Source organism: Paramisgurnus dabryanus, chromosome 11 (genome assembly GCF_030506205.2).
Source record: "Paramisgurnus dabryanus chromosome 11, PD_genome_1.1, whole genome shotgun sequence".
Classification (NCBI taxonomy): Eukaryota; Metazoa; Chordata; class Actinopteri; order Cypriniformes; family Cobitidae; genus Paramisgurnus; species Paramisgurnus dabryanus.
Window position 1 is genome coordinate 28,470,173 of NC_133347.1, and position 19,167 is coordinate 28,489,339.

General features: G+C 36.5%; 1 protein-coding gene across 1 annotated transcript in view; it reads left to right on the plus strand.

Annotated features, from left to right (window-relative positions):
• Positions 1–2,420: 2,420 nt before the first annotated feature.
• Positions 2,421–19,167, plus strand: part of antxr1a (ANTXR cell adhesion molecule 1a) — a 77,657-nt gene continuing 60,910 nt past the window's right edge. The window contains exons 1-3 of the mRNA XM_065247692.2: positions 2,421–2,923; positions 15,522–15,593; positions 15,736–15,807. Coding sequence (XP_065103764.1) covers positions 2,781–2,923; positions 15,522–15,593; positions 15,736–15,807 — 287 coding nt within the window. The 5' untranslated portion in view covers positions 2,421–2,780. The remainder of the gene's footprint in view (positions 2,924–15,521; positions 15,594–15,735; positions 15,808–19,167) is intronic.

Here is a 19,167-nt window from a genome sequence, read left to right on the forward strand (position 1 = left end):
TGACGTTAGCACAATTTTCTTAATTTTTTTTTGTCTTAAAAAGTAAAAAAAAAATGCACTTTAAATTTGATGTAATACAACTTTGTTAGGAATGAATGTTCAAAATTATTATTTTTCACAAAATGTGACAATAACGTGTCTTTTGATACTTTAGCTGACGTGCTATATTGAGCTAACCCTGAGGTTTAGCCAACATTAGCACACATGTCAGTTTGGGGCAAGTCGTCACATGCTTTTCACATTAGAAATAGTTTACCCTGGGTTATTCTAAACCAAAGGTTAACAGAATCCTGGGTTATCTGTTTCACACTTTTCATACTGTAATCAGGGGTTAAGAGATAACCCTGGGTATTCATAATCTGACATTTCACACTGTGCATTCCTAAACCCTAGGTCAGGTGTCTGAAACCCTGCTCCTACACACCTGTCTGTAATTATCAAGCAACCCTGAACACCTTGACTAGTTGCTTCAGCTGTGTTTAATTGGGGTCATAACATTCTAACCCTGATTTGTTTCACACTGCTTGTATTTGGCACCACAATGCAGGGTTAACTCCACAAAGCAGGGCGAGCAGGATTTCATAAACCTGGGTTAATTTCAGGAATAATCCCTTCTATAAATTACATGTGTGAAACGATCCTTATAGGGTTAAGAACAAAGATAACACAGGGTTAAGTGCAGTGTGAAAAGCCCTAGAGTTAATATTTCCAGTTCTGGTTTTGAATTTAAAAATGAAAATCAACAATCACAATTAAATTGTGTTCTTCTTTTTAGATAATCTAGTGTCACAACTTACCCACCAAAATTGTCAGAAGTGAACATTCTCTATTCAACAGTCTACAACTCTGTGTAATGAGATAAGATATGAAAATGTAATGAATACAACATATGTGCCCAAGACTTCCTTCTTTCATTTATACCATGAGATTTATACCATTGTGATGTACACTCACCTAAAGGATTATTAGGAACACCTGTTCAGTTTCTCATTAATGCAATTATCTAAGCAACCAATCACATGGCAGTGGCATCAATGCATTTAGGGGTGTGGTCTTGGTCAAGACAATCTCCTGAACTCCAAAATGAATGTCAGAATGGGTAAGAAAGGTGATTTAAGCAATTTTGAGCGTTGCATGGTTGTCCATGTCAACCCATTTCAAGGGTTTCCAAAGGATGGTTTGAAAGTGGAAAAACATCCAGTATGCGGCAGTCCTGTGGGCGAAAATGCCTTGTTGATGCTTGAGGTCAGAGGAGAATGGGCCGACTGATTCAAGCTGATAGAAGAGCAACTTTAACTGAAATAACCACTCGTTACAACCGAGGTATGCAGCAAAGCATTTGTGAAGCCACAACACGCACAACCCTGAGGCGGATGGGCTACAACAGCAGAAGACCCCACCGGGTACCACTCATCTCCACTACAAATAGGAAAAAGAGGCTACAATTTGCACGAGCTCACCAAAATTGAACAGTTGAAGACTGGAAAAATGTTGCCTGGTCTGATGAGTCTCGATTTCTGTTGAGACATTCAGATGGTAGAGTCAGAATTTGGCGTAAACAGAATGAGAACATGGATCCATCATGCCTTGTTACCACTGTGCAGGCCGGTGGTGTAAAGGGGTGGGGGATGTTTTCTTGGCACACTTTAGGCCCCTTAGTGCCAAAATGTCACGGCCTACCTGAGCATTGTTTCTGACCATGTCCATCCCTTTATGACCACCATGTACCCATCCTCTGATGGCTACTTCCAGCAGGATAATGCACCATGTCACAAAGCTCGAATCATTTCAAATTGGTTTCTTGAACATGACAATGAGTTCACTGTACTAAAATGGCCCCCACAGTCACCAGATCTCAACCCAATAGAGCATCTTTGGGATGTGGTGGAACGGGAGCTTCGTGCCCTGGATGTGCATCCCACAAATCTCCATCAACTGCAATATGCTATCCTATCAATATGGGCCAACATTTCTAAAGAATGCTTTCAGCACCTTGTTGAATCAATGCCACGTAGAATTAAGGCAGTTCTGAAGGCGAAAGAGGGTCAAACACAGTATTAATATGGTGTTCCTAATAATTCTTTAGGTGAGTGTATGGTGCTTAGTAAATGTTAGACAGTGTGAAAAGTGTGACAACTTATCCCGCTCTTCCCTACTTTAAATAAAAAAATTAACGTAAACAATTTTAAAACCAAGTTGTTTTAACTTCATGTTACTTTTTTACAGTGCATGAAAACATTACTAACATTGTTTACCACTAGATGGCACACTAACTTTTTACTGCCTTGAGTTCATTCATTGCCCTAAAAAGTGGATGGAAAGTTTAGAGTTAAAAGGCTAAGAAAGACAATGACACACACACACACACACACACACATTCTCAAAGATAAACACACAACCACACTCCCTCCATTAATCTAGCAGCAACTGGAGAGCAGTAAGAAGAAGTGTGTCAGGCGTTTGGGTGCATGTGCACACACTTACATCAGTGCATTTGTTGAAACTTCTACTTTAGTCATCATATCTCATATTTAGACGTTTATAAAACAATTTTATTTTTCTTGAAAACATTCACTCTGCTCTCACAACAACACCAGGACACTAGAAGAAATGCTCTCTTTTGTCTTTTGACTATGGCTTTTCCAAATTAACTTCACCGGACCACTGCATGGAATATCAGCCAAAGATTCATAAGGAAACTGTGGACCTTCATTTTTCTCTCACTTTGTAATTGTATTCATTTAGTGCTTTTTTATTTTCTTTATTGATTTAACCACAACATGTGCAGACTGTGGAGGATTGTAATTTTGCTTTGTGTTAAATTGGTGGACGTTGCGAATGGAAATACAGGAATTATGCCGGATAGAGGGACTGCAGCCTCATCATGCTATGGGGGTTTTGACCTCTACTTTGTACTAGACAAGTGAGTTATACTTTATCATACATATCTTTCTTACCAATGCACAGTAGATCGTGCCATTTGTTTATAATTATAAAGCTGCATGCAGTATGTGGGTGCTTAAAAGTGTTTGTGGGAAATGAGTTTGAGATTAAGTTTAAGACCAAGGGCATGGTTAGGGTTAGGATTTGAGGTCAGGGTTGGCCATTTGATACCATTTACTTATTATGTGAGTACATGTTGGTGCATTGTAATTAAAGTACTGGCACTTCATTAGTATGTGTAGTTATACTGTTACGGTTACATTTAACCATAACCCAACCCTGACCCCAAAACCTAACCCTAACCATGCCCTTACTCTTAAACTTAACCATATTTCAAACTCATTAGCAGAACATTTGGTGGATTTTTTTATGAAAATTTGTTATGGATTTTCCACTTTCAATTCATGCAGGTGTTGTTACACCACATCCAAATACTTTTTAGTTTGATTTTTTAACATCATATCTGTTGTTTTGCATCACAAATGTATTTTTATGAAATGATTAACTTGAAGGGCATGCTTGTGATGTTCCCAGCACAATAATATTCATACTGTAAGTAATTTATAACTATCCAAATACTTTTTAGGAGTTGCCAAAGCGTATTGATTTGTGTGCAAAACAGAGACATTTAAAAACTTTAATGTTGTCTTTGCTTTGTTTGATAGTTTGGCTGGCAACTCACAAGGTCGCCTTAAATTTCGACATACAGTTAAACATTTATACAAGCAATTACACACACTTTTACTGTATGTGCAGTTACATACACATACAGACATGCACCTGGTGTGTTGGACGTATCCTGGATGTGTGTCAAAGTTTCCATAAATTTTGTTTCTACCACTTTGGCTCTACTCCCCACAAAACCTTAAATGTTATTCACATGTCAGAGAAATGTGTTTTAAGTAAAACACAGCTGTGTTTTCCAGTACATGTAAATAATTTATCCTGGGTTGTCAGAGAGTTAAGCTGTGAATGTGATTGTTATTGCTGGACTGTTTTTTATTGTTTTACAGTGACATAGTGTTTACACCATTCCTTTAACTTTTTTATCGATATTGATGGTTATATAATATACTTGCACTCTGATTCAAGAGAAACCTTTGCTTGCACCCAACAATATTATTGTCTAGCATATTGGTGCAACAATTCAAATGTTTTTTTTTTACTAGAGATCGACCGATATATCTGTTTTCCGATATTTTCCCCGATATTTGAGCATTTTCCGATGATCGGATATCGGTTTTGTAATATCGGATTGACCGATAAACGAGATAATTGAGAATTCCGCGCCGGACGCATCCTGAGTAGAGGAGCTCACAGCAGCAGAAGCAGCGTGCACAGCACATATGACGGCGGAGTGGTGCAACTTCATTAAAAGGACTTTGAGCAGGGCCGGGTCTACAGGGGGGCTGGGGGGGGCATTGCCCCCCCAGATTTTCCTTGTGCCCCCCCAAAAATGTCCAGCCAACCTTAAAATAACGGAGTCTCTTTACACAAAAAACGTCTTCTTTAGACAAGTGCTAGCGTTTACAGCTCCCGCCCACTTACGTCTGATTAGCTTATTCAAACCTTTGAGGTCTTTTCAGCAGTATTTAAGTCACAGGAAAAGTACTACTGTTCTCTATGACGGTAACTAAAAAAAAACGCATCTTTAAAATATATATCAAAAACAATGCAATTTAGTATTACATAGACGTAATAACCCAACACATATTAAATTAAAACTTTTTTATAGTAAAACATGCCCAAAATAGCCCCTTATCCTTTCTTAGACTCACCTCATTATTTATTCATGCAAATACAACAGCCAATGGCAAGTCTCCAGCAGCATTTAATGTGTTTGTTTTAGACGTAGTTCTGTTTATTAAAATTAGAATATGCAGTTTGGTTGTGGCATACTATATAGTAGATAGAAATGATATAAGATGGTTATACAGTAAATATACAGTATTGTAACAGCTGAGCATCGCATGCAGTGCAGTTTTAAAATCAAATTTTAGCGGTTTTGTCATCGTCATTCATCAGCTCATTCAGCTCGCGTTTGAGAAAAACTTCACACGCAAAAATCTACAGACTTTTAAGTTCAAGAGGAGCTTTCACTCCGCAAGGTCATCGTAAGGTAAAACGTTGTATTTTATAATGTTGCGTTCTATTATAATATCTAATTTGCTGTGTTATAAACAAAGCAGTGTGATTTTATCTTTGGTCTCGTCGCAAATCCCACTTACAGTATTTTAGGGCTTGTGCTTTTGTCTGGTGCTGTTATAGGCAAACAGGATAACCTTTGACGAATTTGTCATGCATGTCAAATTGCTTACATGATGCAACAATATATTATTTAAAGCATTGTGCTTTGTTGTGATATTTGAGGTTGCTGCAGCAGCAATGATAGGGTCAGGAATTAATGACAATACAGCTTATCACATTGAAAATACATTATTTTACATGAAGAAAATGTTTGAGAAGTGGAAATAAAGTTCCTAACAAGTGTTTATTTAGAATAAAGGCATATGTTGGGTAGGGTAGGTATAAGAATGGCTTTAATTTATCTATAAGTAAAATAATAGATTAAATGCAGTGTAAACATTAATAAATTATAGCTATATGTACAGCTTTATATTTATATCACCTGCTTGCCTGATTTCATTAACTGTGACTAAATGTGTCAAACTAGTGTAATCATTATAACATTATAAATCATTAATCTAATTGCATCTACTTTTAAAATGTGAACGTGCAAAATGACATATAAATTGCCTTTTATTATAAGACATGCAAAGTAATATTGGATTGAAACATCCATAATTTTAGTGTATGAATCATTTTAGTCGAGAAATGGCTGCCCACCCAAAAATCCTGACTGCCCCCCCAGTCCAGCAAGCCTAGTACCGGGCCTGACTTTGAGTATACTTACTTTGCATACGAGGCATTTATAACACATCTTATTTGTGCATTAATGTGTGTTATGTTAAATAAGTTGATATATTAAAAGCAATGTATGCAGCTTGTCCAAGAATAGAGACGAACTCACAGAGTCACGCTGGCTGATGCATAAAATCCGGTCCCAATAACGACGTAGTTTGCATGAATAAAACAGCCATGAATTAATTCTTTGTGGAATTAAAAACACTAAATTAAATTCGTTTTTCTGTTATTTATGCTTATCATTAGCATCCTAAAATCACGTTCATATTGCTGTTCACTTACCGGGGTTGAAGGCTAAAGCACAGCCACATTTTTTAACAAGATTTACCCTAAGTTATATTAACATTTCCCAGATAGACAATATTTTGCTAAAATATCTAAATAAATGTCTGTGGATATTAATTAATTATTTATTACCTCCGCAAGCGGTCACAGTTTAATACAGTTAATGCGCGAGTAAATGCATAGATAAACAGCGCTGTCAACAGCCATTTCATAACAACAAAATATTCATTATTCTGACATCAAATAACGTCACCAGTTTAGAAATTCAATGATATATAAGCCGTTTTGATTGTTACTTTCCTGAATGTAGTATTGCAGTCAGTGATATTATTTGTAAAATCTCTTTGCTAACTACTTGTTGGACTGCTGAAGGCTACAGGTTGCTGGTCAAAACAACGATATTATATCCCAAAAAAGAGACTTAATCCACCTGTTTTACTCTATAAACTATCTATAACAAGCAGCCAACTCTGCTATACTTTTCTCTCTCTCCCGCTCCGTAACCTGGCAACCGGAGCGCGAACTTTGGATCAGTCCATTTCTGACGAAATGATAGGGGTGTTTGGAATGGTCCATGTATTGGGAATATAGTTTCTACATGATTCATTAAATTAATATTATTCTTCACTCTTTCAGACCCCTCTATTTATGACTTTGTATGCAAAGAGGAAGTGATTGTGATGATGATGATTACAGGGGCGAAAATCTCATCTAAATGTTGGGGGGGACAATAAACATAAAATTTTTCAAGAACAATTTTTGAAGGGGACACCAATAATACAGGCAAAATTGTACTAGCAAGGAAATGGGTACAGATAGAAAACGTTTCTCTTTCTCTATGAACGGACGCAAATTTAATTTTAATACATATGAATGCAGAGGTGAAAAGAGTAATACAATTTTCTACTTAAGTAATAGTAAAGTTACTTTAATAATATTTTACTTAAGTAAAAGTAAAGTTACTGGTCTAAAAATCTACTCAAGTAAAAAGTCATTTTAATTTTAAGAGTTACTTTTTTACAGCGGGGAGAGGTTTCTAGTATAGTTCACAAAGGAAGGATATATACATCTCAAACTATGTTTTTAATTGTAAACATCTCTACAATTAAAGTGCAATAACAAATGTTAATAAAATAAAAAGCTTTTTATAACTAAGAAACATTTATGGAATTATTTAATGATTTTTACAGGTGAGTTATGCACTTTTGAAGCAAAAATAATATGAGGTCAGCAGCTAGTAAATACAATCATTATATGAAGGTTGTAATTGATGTATTGCTGGTAACATACATTGTTATTAAACTATATACATAAATGAACATATAATGAGATGAGTGCCACCATGGCTATACACTATACATCCTTTACACGTTTATTAGCTCCCAGACCTGTGTACCTGATGTCTTTCAATCTATCTCTCTCGCGCTCTCTCTCTCTCTGCAATGTCTAATGATCTGCGCATTCTCGAGGACGTTCTCAAGTTGTTTGACTTGACGCGAAGCTGCTAGACCTCGGAAGATAATGCGCATGTATTAAAAATGCATCGTGCAAATTAGCGGTTAAACACGGTCGGCAATTCTCAAACTCCGTACTCAAGAGCATGAACCCTACCTGAATGAAACAATCGCTTTGCGTCAATGGCCAGGGGTTTCTTTCGTAAGAATTGAATTGAGGGTCTGCATTAGCCTGCGCCTGTCTCGTCCCTCTCCATGGTTCTTTTTGCGCGTTCCCCCGCCCATCAATCAATCATCCGACCGTGGCGCGTCTTTATCACCTTACTTTTTTATTTATTTTTACTCAGTAACGGATATGATTTAACATGTAGCGAAGTAACCAACAATACTTTAAACATACTTAAGTAAAAGTAAAGTACAGATTTTAAAAACTACTCAAAGTAAAAGTACACAAAAAACTCAGTTACAGCAAGGTGAGTAAATGTAATTTGTTACTTTCAGCTCTGCCTCACCTCTGCATGAATGCATAAAAATGTTTTCTTGATCGTTTATCTGCTTCTGTTCTCAGAAAACGAAATATGTTCATGTTTATATGTCAAAATAGTCCAGTTTTAAAACATATGAGGATAAACTGATAAGTGATGGGAAACGTTGTATTGTATATAGCTTATTAACGCGTCGGCTCCGTACACTTCTCTACCACCGGAATGTGTGGTGGTGAGGTAAAAGGGGCGTGGGCAGTGGACCAAACCACTGTGAGGCAAGGGAGGGGGAATCCAAATATTTAAAACGTTTTTTTGTTGTTGCTCCGTTTGCATTTGTATTGTTTCACTTCTTACACAACTAGTTTAAGTATTATAAATCATTAAATTATTTTCAATACACATATTCTAATGATAATTTAGGGGGGACAACCCTCAGATAGGGGGGGTCCTGTCCCCCCCGACCCCCCCGGGATTTCCGCCCATGGATGATTATTATTATTATTATAAGGGTTTGTTCAGTTCAGTAGTTTTGTAGTAATTATGTCAAAAACAGAAGTATAACAGTAAATAAAAATCGGTTCAGCATATCGGTTATCGGGCACATAAGCATCCAAATATTTGTTATCGGCATCGGTTTAAAAAAATGAGTATCGGTCGATCTCTATTTTTTACCTGCAGCAATGGTAAGCCAAATTAGATAGATAGGCCTCACCCTCCAGCTTTTTGGGGGTTGCATAGTTGTTGTCATTCACTGCCTTGCCAAATTTTTTGGCTCTGAGTACACATCATTATTTGTACAAATGATGTAAAACATTAAAGTTGTCCTGAAGGCATAATGTGGTGACAAAGCAAATGACTTAAAGGAATAGTCTACTCATTTTCAATATTAAAATATGTTATTACCTTAACTAAGAAGAGTTGATACATCCCTCTATCATCTGTGTGCATGCACGTAAGCGCTGGAGCGTGCGCGCTGCGACACTTCGATAGCATTTAGCTTAGCCCCATTCATTCAATGGTACCACTCAGAGATAAAGTTAGAAGTGACCAAACACATCAACGTTTTTCCTATTTAAGACGAGTAGTTATACGAGCAAGTTTGGTGGTACAAAATAAAACGTAGCGCTTTTCTAAGCGGATTTAATAGAGGAACTATATTGTATGGCGTAACAGCACTTTTGGGAGTACTTCAACTCGCCTGAAAAATCCGCTCCCCTTCTCGCTCTCATAATGGGAGAGGGAGGGTGTTACTGCGCCGAGTCGAAGTACTCCCAAAAGTGCTATTACGCCATACAATATAGTTCCTCTATTAAATCCGCTTAGAAAAGCGGCAAGCGCTACGTTTTATTTTGTACCACCAAACTTGCTCGTATAACTACTCGTCTTAAATAGGAAAAACGTTGATGTGTTTGTTCACTTCTAACTTTATCTCTGAGTGCTACCATTGAATGAATGGGGCTAAGCTAAATGCTATTGAAGTGTCGCAGCGCGCTCCAGCGCTTACGTGCACGCACACAGATGATAGAGGGATGTATCAACTCTTCTTAATTAAGGTAATAACATATTTTAATATTGAAAATGAGTAGACTATTCCTTTAAATAAGCAGAGACAAACTCTAGCTTCAGGTAAATGTCATTTAAAAGCTTGATGGTAGAGCTTTGTGTTAGCAGCCCTAAAGGTGGTGGGTTCAACCCCAGGAAACACACACATACTAATAAAATACCTGTGATGGACTGTAAGTCACTTTGGGTAAAAGTGTGCCAAATGCATAAGAGGTAAAAGACATAATGGTATTTAGAGTCAGTAAAACAACACTTATCAATACAATTTCGGCACTATTACAGCCAAATGAAGTCAGACTCATTAACTTAGGGCTGTCACAATTATTAAATAATCATCTCATCGCGATTTGTTTGACCTCATCGCAATGATTTCAGATCACCGCAATGATTGCACATCTCTCTAAAAAAACACAAGGGGGAGCTGCAGGAATTTATTTTTTTGCAGCCACACTACAGACTTGTGGTCCAGTACTAATATGACCTTAGTATGATTGGCTACTATTTAAGGCCTGTTCTGGTATAGTTTATTTTGATTGCATTTTTATTTTCATAAACTTTATTGTTTTTATTTCTTATCAAGAATTTTTAGTTTTTGAAAGATATATTCATTAAATAATTACTTTTAAATATTTGTTATGTGTATTAATATTTACTGCCAGCCAGGTAAACCTTGCAAAAGATTTCATTTAAATGTTCACAACAATGTGTGAAAATTTTTTCATGAACAAAAAAACGAATTAACGGTGACAATTGATTAGACAATTTTCATAATCGTGACAGCCCTACTCATTACAGCAAAAAATCTGACTCTTAATGGATTCTGGCCACAAAGCAGATTTGAAGCGAAAGTATTTGAAGACCGTTTAATATGTGCGGAGAGCATTTTTGGTGTTTAGCTGCTTTTGCACCGAACTCCTCAATTGTTCATGACACCAAGTATTGCACATGAATTGTTAGAGAATTAGTAAGCAGAAATATTGCATGCAAAGTGACAGGCTAGTTACCCACCATGTAGTTCAAGTCTAAAATATTTAATTGAACAAATGTTATTATGAACCAGTGCCCATCATGAAGTTTGTGTGATGTTTAACAAGCAGATTTTGTCAGCATAGATCAATAGATCAGAATGCCAGAAGACTTTAGTATGAGTTGTGGGAAAATCAGCCGTTTGGAATGGATGTTCTTCTTATGGGCCATCACTGTGGCTTCACTTTATAGCTGTGGGTTTGGTGTTTGGTCAGAAGGGTCTGTGAAGGCTATTTACTCTTTTCCTCTTCATTCATACAACTTAAGCTCTTTTGCAGAGCGCAACAAGAGAAATGTTAAAAAAAAGGCACATGTGTTATGAAACTTTAAATATAATTCATAACACTCATGAACAGCAAGGTCTGCAGTCACAGGCTATTGTCACTGCTGTTTTGGTTTATTGCATATCTATAACACAGTAATAGAGTAACAGTTTTCTTTTTACTTATATATTTTGAGTTTTTTGCTAATAGCAAATTAAATTATGTGAGTTATTGTGGACCAATGTCCACATTTATGGTACACTAAAATTGATACTTTAATCTTATTGGTCAAATATTTTTGTATGATGACTGCCAAACTGTATGTTTGACTCTAGTCCCATGCGAGGCAACTTGTTTTCTACATCCTGGTGATAGTTTCTCATATCTCTCTCTCTTTTTGTTGTCAAATCAAACTAAGGTCGATTATATTTACATTTATAATCATTAATTCACCCCAAAATGAAAATGAACCCATATTTTACTCACCTTCAATCCATCCTAGGTGTTAGGACTTTCTTCTTTTAGCCAAACACAGATGGAGTTATATAAAATAATAGCCAGACTTTTTAATGGCAGTGAATACTGCCCCAATCTTAAAGCTCCAAATAATTCTAAAGAATATTATCTCTATAACGTCAAATCTCATTGGTTCTTATTTCTTATTGGTGTTTTGACACGACTCACGAGAGATTTATCATTATCAATATCCCACCATATCATCTGTATATTCATATGGATATGTGACATATCATTTGCAAAATTAGCTAAAAATATAAACCGTTCTTTCTCACAAACATATCGCTTTTAAGTCATTTGGATTACTTTATATGATAAATGTATGGTGCTTCACCATGTTGGTAAGAAGATAATATTTTAGACTAAACAACACCCTAAAATATGCTGGGTTGGGTTAAAAAAGGACAAACACAGATGCTAGGTTATATTTGACCCAACAATGGGTTAAAACAACCCAGCATAGGTTAAATTACAACTCATTGGTCGGAGCTGATGGTGTAGTGGACAGAGGGGACTTTTCCCCCTTAAGCTGACATTTGCTGGAATCAAACAAAACTGTCTGCAGGTTTCGTGACCACTCAGGGCCAGAGTTATACACTTTTAAATACAGACTTTAGAGAAAAAAAACATCAAAAAGCGTATTTATTTTTGTGTTTATTAGAGGACTGGCAACACATACAACCATGTTTAGCACTTTCACCAGTGTTTTATGTAATTGCAAAGGGTTTCCTGTAAAATGACACCAAAACTTTTCTATGTAAACCTCTGCATGAGGGTATGGGAAGCTTTTGAAATTGGGTAGGCCAAATCCAGGCAGAAATCCCCAAAATAGCTTCAGGGTGGAAGAAGTTAAGTACTTTTTATTATATAAAGGCAAAAATGGCAAAAAAAAAAAAAAATTATAACCCGTTGGGTTGGGTCCATCTCTCAAACTGGGGAAAAAATGATTTTTTTTTACCGAAAGTGTCCTCTTTAAATTTGACCTTATAGTAAGAAAATAAAATATATGTAACGTTTATGTCCTGTATTTATTCATTAGCGAGTAACATAGCTGTGTAAAATCTGATCTAAGCATATGTACATGCTGTCAGGATCATGATCAATCTGCTGGGATTTATTTTACCACAATGGCTGTCTGACGTAATTTGCGAATGTTAAATGTAACGTGAAACATAATTTGTCTGAGTTAATAGATGTCGCGCTAACCTCAGTTGTTTCAAGTCAAACTGAGTGAAATGCCCTCATTGAACTCTTTCAGCTGTTAGATGTGGTTGGTGGGCGGAGTTTCTCCTCCATTCCCAAGAATGATCCGAACCTTTGAGTTAAAGAGAAAATGAATAATGTGACAATCCTGTCCAATTTTAGTAAAAAATTAATGGTTGGGCAGGACTATAGTTCATTAAGAGCTGTAAATAAATCAGTTTTACAGAGATTCACAAACACACGCATACGGTTCGCCTTGTTAAACCCTTTCACCATCAGCTCCAGATGTTCCAAACCCTTCCCCTGCTCTGGCAACTGAATCTGCTGAGAGTCTTGGATCTTACTAACAATGGAAAAACAGGGATAAAGGCAGAGAGAAATGGAGAGATGGAAAAGGGGAGGACAGACGCTCTGCGTAGCATTGCAAATATTTTTGCCACATTATCTTCCATTATTTCATTGCAATTAATAACACTAAAGTCATTATGAGGTATATATGAGTTGGAGTATCATTTTCACCGGGCTCAGAAGCAAAGACCACATGAGGCATATCTAAAAATGTCTGAAAATCAAACCAAGTAAGGTTAAGACTCGCTCACTACAAACAAGTTCTTGAGCACAGAATATAAATGCAATGTGTAGCAATGACTCTCAGTAAGATCTCATCAGACGTGTTTCTCGATTTTAATCAGGATTAGGTCAATTTGCATTAGAAATGAACAGTGCATTACGTAATAATATTACTTTTCTGAAGTAACGAGTAAAGTAGCGCATTACTTTATAAATCTACACCCTAAATTTTGAGTTACTTTTTAAAAAAAAGTAATCCGAGTTACTTTTCAGTTTAATTAATTTGAGGTCAAAAATAATATGTTTGGTTTAATTTAGTACATTATTAACATAGATTTACGCACACTCTATGCGTGTGCACCTGAGCGGGAACAGTTTGAGTCAGAAAGGAAGATGCCAGATATTTTTGCGATGGAAAAATGCAATTTCTAAATGCAGAACTTCTCAGTCATAAAAGCCAGCTGCAAGACCTAAAAGAGATCAATCCTTAGCCAAGTAAGAACGTAAGCATTACTTTTAATGAAAAGTAACTAAATAACGCATAAGTTACTTTTTTTGAGGAGTAACTTAATATTGTAATGCATTACTTTTAAAAGTAACTTTCCCCAACACTGGAAATGAATATTAAATGCTGATTTATTTGTATATAATATTCAAAGTGCACATGTGAGAGATGCACAAGCAGTTTGAAATAGTTTGAAATACAGTATTGTACCATACACTGTAAAAAATTGCTGTAGTTATGCAGCTGTTTACCAGTAACTTACTGTAGATTTAAATTTATGTTATTAACTGGCAACAGTTTGTTTAAAGTTAAATGAACATTAAACATGAACAAGTCTTTGTCTTTACAGAAACTTTTAAAATAACAGCCTCATGCTAAATATTCGGGGAACAAAAAATCTTCATCAATCTTTTTCAGTTTTTTTACCTTCAGATTTTCATTCCCAGAATGCTTTGCATGAGGCTGTTAATTTATAGTTTTATTCTGTAAAGACAAAGACTTGTTTATTTAAAGGGGACATTTCACAAAACTTTTTCAAGAGATAAAATAAATCTCTAAGTAGATGTGAGCAAAAATTTATTGCTTTGGGGTGTGTCCTTTAAAATGCAAATGAGCTGATAAAATGCAAACATGGATTCCAAATGGTGAGTTGTTAAAATTAAAACTCAATTGTGCTTCCAATTATTCGCTCTCTCGCTCTCTCGCTCTCTCTCTCTGCACTAAATGGCCATGCCCTGGTTGGATAGTGCAGATTAAAGGGCAGTATTATTATAGTAAGATCCCCTTCTGACATCACAAGGGGAGCGAAAATTCAATGAGATATTTTCTAGGTGGATAGACGCACTTGGGAACCAATTATAGCACTTAAACTTGAAAAAAGTCAGATATGTGCCCTTTAACTTTGGACAAACTGTTGCCAGTAATGCTGTAATGTCTCCAGAAATCTTTAGCAGTGTATGTATGGCTTTTTCTTGCAAAAACTTTTACATTTATACATTGGAAGATTATTTTATAAAACAAACATAAGGTGTATTGCAAGTATGTGTGTTCCCCTTGCTATGAACCCATGCCCTACAGTGTTTGTGCTACAGGAGCACAATCATCTGCATGTCATTTTATTTAAATTATACAGTTTAACAACTAAGTAATTATGTAATTTCAACTACATTTTGTCAATGGCCATAGCTCTGTCATACTCATTGAATTACTAAATATTTACATCTGGCACAGTTGCAACTACATCAGAATGCATTCAGGAGGTCGTGATTACTGCCAATAGAAAACAGTACTCAGCATAATGACATCATGATTATTATTATTATCATGTGTATCCAGTGGTTTTCTTCAAATCTAAAACATACCATCATTCCAACAAGTTTAACAAAGGATTATGCCTTAAAGCAGAGTTATAAAATATAAACAGGGTACTATGAGAGCATCTTAAATTGTATGCATGCAGTGCTGGTCTATGGTCTAATGTGCTACAATGCATATCAATGAGAAGCCAGACTGACAGATATCTTTTGGCTTTAAAAGTGAATAAAACATTACAGTTGGCATCACGCTGACTCAGACAGCTGTTCTGGGGAGATGCTGTGGATACTTGATCAATTTCCCTCTGAGGAGGATGAAACCGCGTTTCAAAATGTCATTTTTTCAGCTGCTGTTTAAAGAAAAGTTCTCACGCAGCTGTAAATCTTTGGCATTTCTCAGCCTGTGAGTCTTTATTGCCCTCTTGATGTCTGACTGTACACATCTATTATGTGTCTGTTTCCTCACGCAGATCTGGAAGTGTGCAGCATCACTGGAATGAAATATATACCTTTGTTGAACATCTTGCCCATAAGTTCATAAGGTAGCAAACACATATTACTCACATATAACTGTATATGTGGTGACATTTTTCACGTTTAATTAAACAATAAACAATTTCAGTCAAGCATGTTTAAATCTGATATTTGCATTTGACTAATGTACGTGTTTATTATTGCATCTAGTCCTCAGCTCCGGATGTCCTTCATTGTTTTCTCTGATCAGGGCAAGATTTTGATGCGGCTCACAGAAGACAGGTAAGTAAATAATCATTTAATCTCTTACGTCGATTATGCTTAATAAACTGATAATTTGTGGGGTCATGTAAACGTATAAACGTATTCTTTTATTGGGGAAAGCTCAAAACAGCATAAGCAAAAACTGATCGGCACAGGTAGTTTTTTGCTCATTACCCTGTGCATGTAAACACCTTGGCTGCATCCGAAACCGCATACTTCCATACTATAAGTAGGCGAAAATTTGTGAGAAGAGTAGTGTGTCCGAATTCATAGGCTGTGTCCGAAAGTTTAGGCAGCTGACTTGTTGCCTCGCTGCCTCATGAGGCAATCACTTTGGAGGCAACTATGGGAAACGCATTCGGACAGCCTTTATAGGCAGCGTAATATAATTCAGTTTGAAATAAAAACGGAGAGCACCTTTGTGATAACTAATCGCATATTTGAAAGCTACAATACTAATTTCTCGCTTGAAATCCAATTAAAAGGTGTAAAAAGTGAAAATATGACTTAAAGCTCCCGTTCTGTCTGTGATTTTGAAGCTTTGATTGTGTTTATAGTGGGCAATATAACATGTGTTCATGTTTCACGTGTAAAAAAACGCGGTATTTTTCACACAATTTACTTATCTGTATAGCGCTGTTTTCAATGTCCTTAAAACAGGCTGATTTCTTCCTTGTTTTGCGAAGTCCCTCCTTCAGAAATATGTATACGTATTATTGTGGGCAGAGATTAGTCAACGAACTGTTTTACTGACGTCATTAAAGCAGGAAGTAGAGGGCTGTAGTCCAAACCGGCCGTTCGTTGTAGGCTTTTAAAGAGGAATTCTATTGAAGAAAATATACCGCCTGGCAGTGAACTTTGAGCTTTATCATTTTACAGGTATTATTTATGCTATTATAGCAACATTACACACTAACTAGCGTTTAAAAAATGGGATCAGGAAGAACGTGACCTTTAAATTTGTGCGCCACACTGTCAGAAAAAAAGGTACAAAACTGTACCTTTTTTGTCGCTGGGGTGGTACCCTAAGGTACCGTTTTGTACCTTTACAGGTATATAAACAAAATACAATGTTGTACCTTTTGGGGGACATTACTGTTCCTTAAGGATCTATTTTGTACCTAAAGGTACAGTTAACTGTTTTGTACCCCTAAAATTTAACTGGTACAAAAATGTTCCGTAAGGTACACAATTGGTCTTAAGGGTATAATATTGTACCCCATAAGGTACAACATTTCAATGTGTTTTATACCCATAAAGGTACAAAAAGGTACCTTTTAGGGTACCACCCCAGCGACAGATAAAGGAACAACTTTGTACCTTTTTTTCTGACAGTGCAGACGCTTTCTTGGCCACCATTTAATTTTTTCAAATCTCGACCAGGCTTGACCAATCACATTTTTCCGTGCACGCCCACGCATAGAGTTGTGGGACAGGACACTGTAGGTATCTCAGGGTACAGGAAGTAAACCTAACATTGGATTCAAATATGCCTTGATACAGTACCTTCATGCCTTGAAATGCTACCTCCGAACGCAATATTTTAGAGCTTTTGGATGCAGCAATAGTAGCGGAAAACTAGGGTTACTTCCGGGAAGATCCCAAAGTGTTAATTGCTATCCCATGATCTCACAGGAGAGGGAAAAAGAAAAAGACGAGAGGGGTTGTTTTATTAAAAAATGCGAATGCATGTATTCAACAGCTGTCCCTTGTGTTTAAAGCTCTACTGTGTACTTTATTGAGTTAATTCTTAACAAAAACCCATGTTTTCTTTCAAAAGTATGTGCTCATTCATGTGTAATTACTTCCCACCCACTAATGAAAGTATTCTCGTAAGTGTAGAATCTGCTATTTAAAATGCATACCGTCGAAGCGCTCTCTGGCTGAACATAGACAGTAAAAGAAGTGGCTGAATCCATGTTGTGCCTCCATCTTTGAAATACATTCGCCGACGAGGGACATTCCTGAAATTCAAGCTCCGCCTTTCGCGCTTTCACTCTACACTCACGCTGGCTGCTGGCTGAAGCCTTCGGAGGTTGCATGTGTAGGCGGTATACGTCATCAAGACAGTCTTATTTCAGAATATTAACAATTATAAAGCTGACAATTATTCTTAGTTAATTGTAAATTGATGTAATATGCGTATGACTTGCGAATGTAATGCTCAGTTGATTTAAATAAACCAGGCTTGATGACGACCTGCGTAGCTGAATCCTTCGGATTTTACAACAACCGCACAGCGTGATGAACCTGCGATCTAATGCTTTGATTTGAAAGCCTGTTGAAGACATATTCTCGAGGACATTAAAACAAATCGCCAAGGATGCGAAACGGGGATTTTAAACGACAACGTGACAGGAAAAACATCAAGACCAAAGTAACTATTGGAGTTAGTTTTCCAAGAGGGGGCTCAAGGGACACTGAAGTTTACTTTCTATATTCTCCACAGGTAATTCAGCATATTCGTTTACATCTATACAGTCCATGTTGTAAACTTGAAGTTTTATAGTTCCTTGGCTAACTTTAGCATGATTATGCATAACACTTGTTAGTGTAAACATGCATGTGGTTTAATGTGTTCAAACAGACACACGCCGTCTCTCCGCCCATTTATGTAATCTGAGGTACTGAGATAAATGTTTTTCATCTTTTCTGACCTCTAGCACAAACACACGGTGACAGCGCTATTTTTAGCCTTTCATTGATAAAAGCGTCTGATCTGCGCGTCTTTCGTTTCATTTTACAAGCGTGTGAAAGTTGCGCGATCTTTTTTCACCAATATAAGAGAAAGCTCTTACATATACACGGACATGTAACTTTTACTTAAAACATAAGCATTGTACTCTGACATAATAGGGACTTTAAGCAACAGCTGGGAATGGAACGGCTACGGCGACCGGAAGTAAGCTGTCAGACCACCGTAGCCAAGAACGTAAAAATCACTAAGCAAACGTAAACAGGACAGCGCAATGCGGTATTAATTCATTTATTAAGATGCAAAAATATGTCATTTAAAAAAGCAAGAGAAGAAGGATTGCTGGCATTAAATGACAATATTTTGTCAGAACAAGAGTTTTTACTATTGTATGATGTAAATAAGTCTAAAAACCTAGATTTAAGCAATACTGAAAATGTTGAATACTTAAAAATCATTCAAATTAGCTTAAATTTAAAACATTCGAACACATATTATATAAAATACTGGTAAAATCATAAACTGATGCAATTACAATGTCATATGCCATAAAACATAATATTTATGTACATAATCTCTCACGTTGTAGCGACTACGGCAAATCAGCTGTTCTCCCGTAGTAGACCGTTACAGTAGAACGTCGCAAAGTAGCAGTTAAATTCGCGCATGCGCAATACAACGCC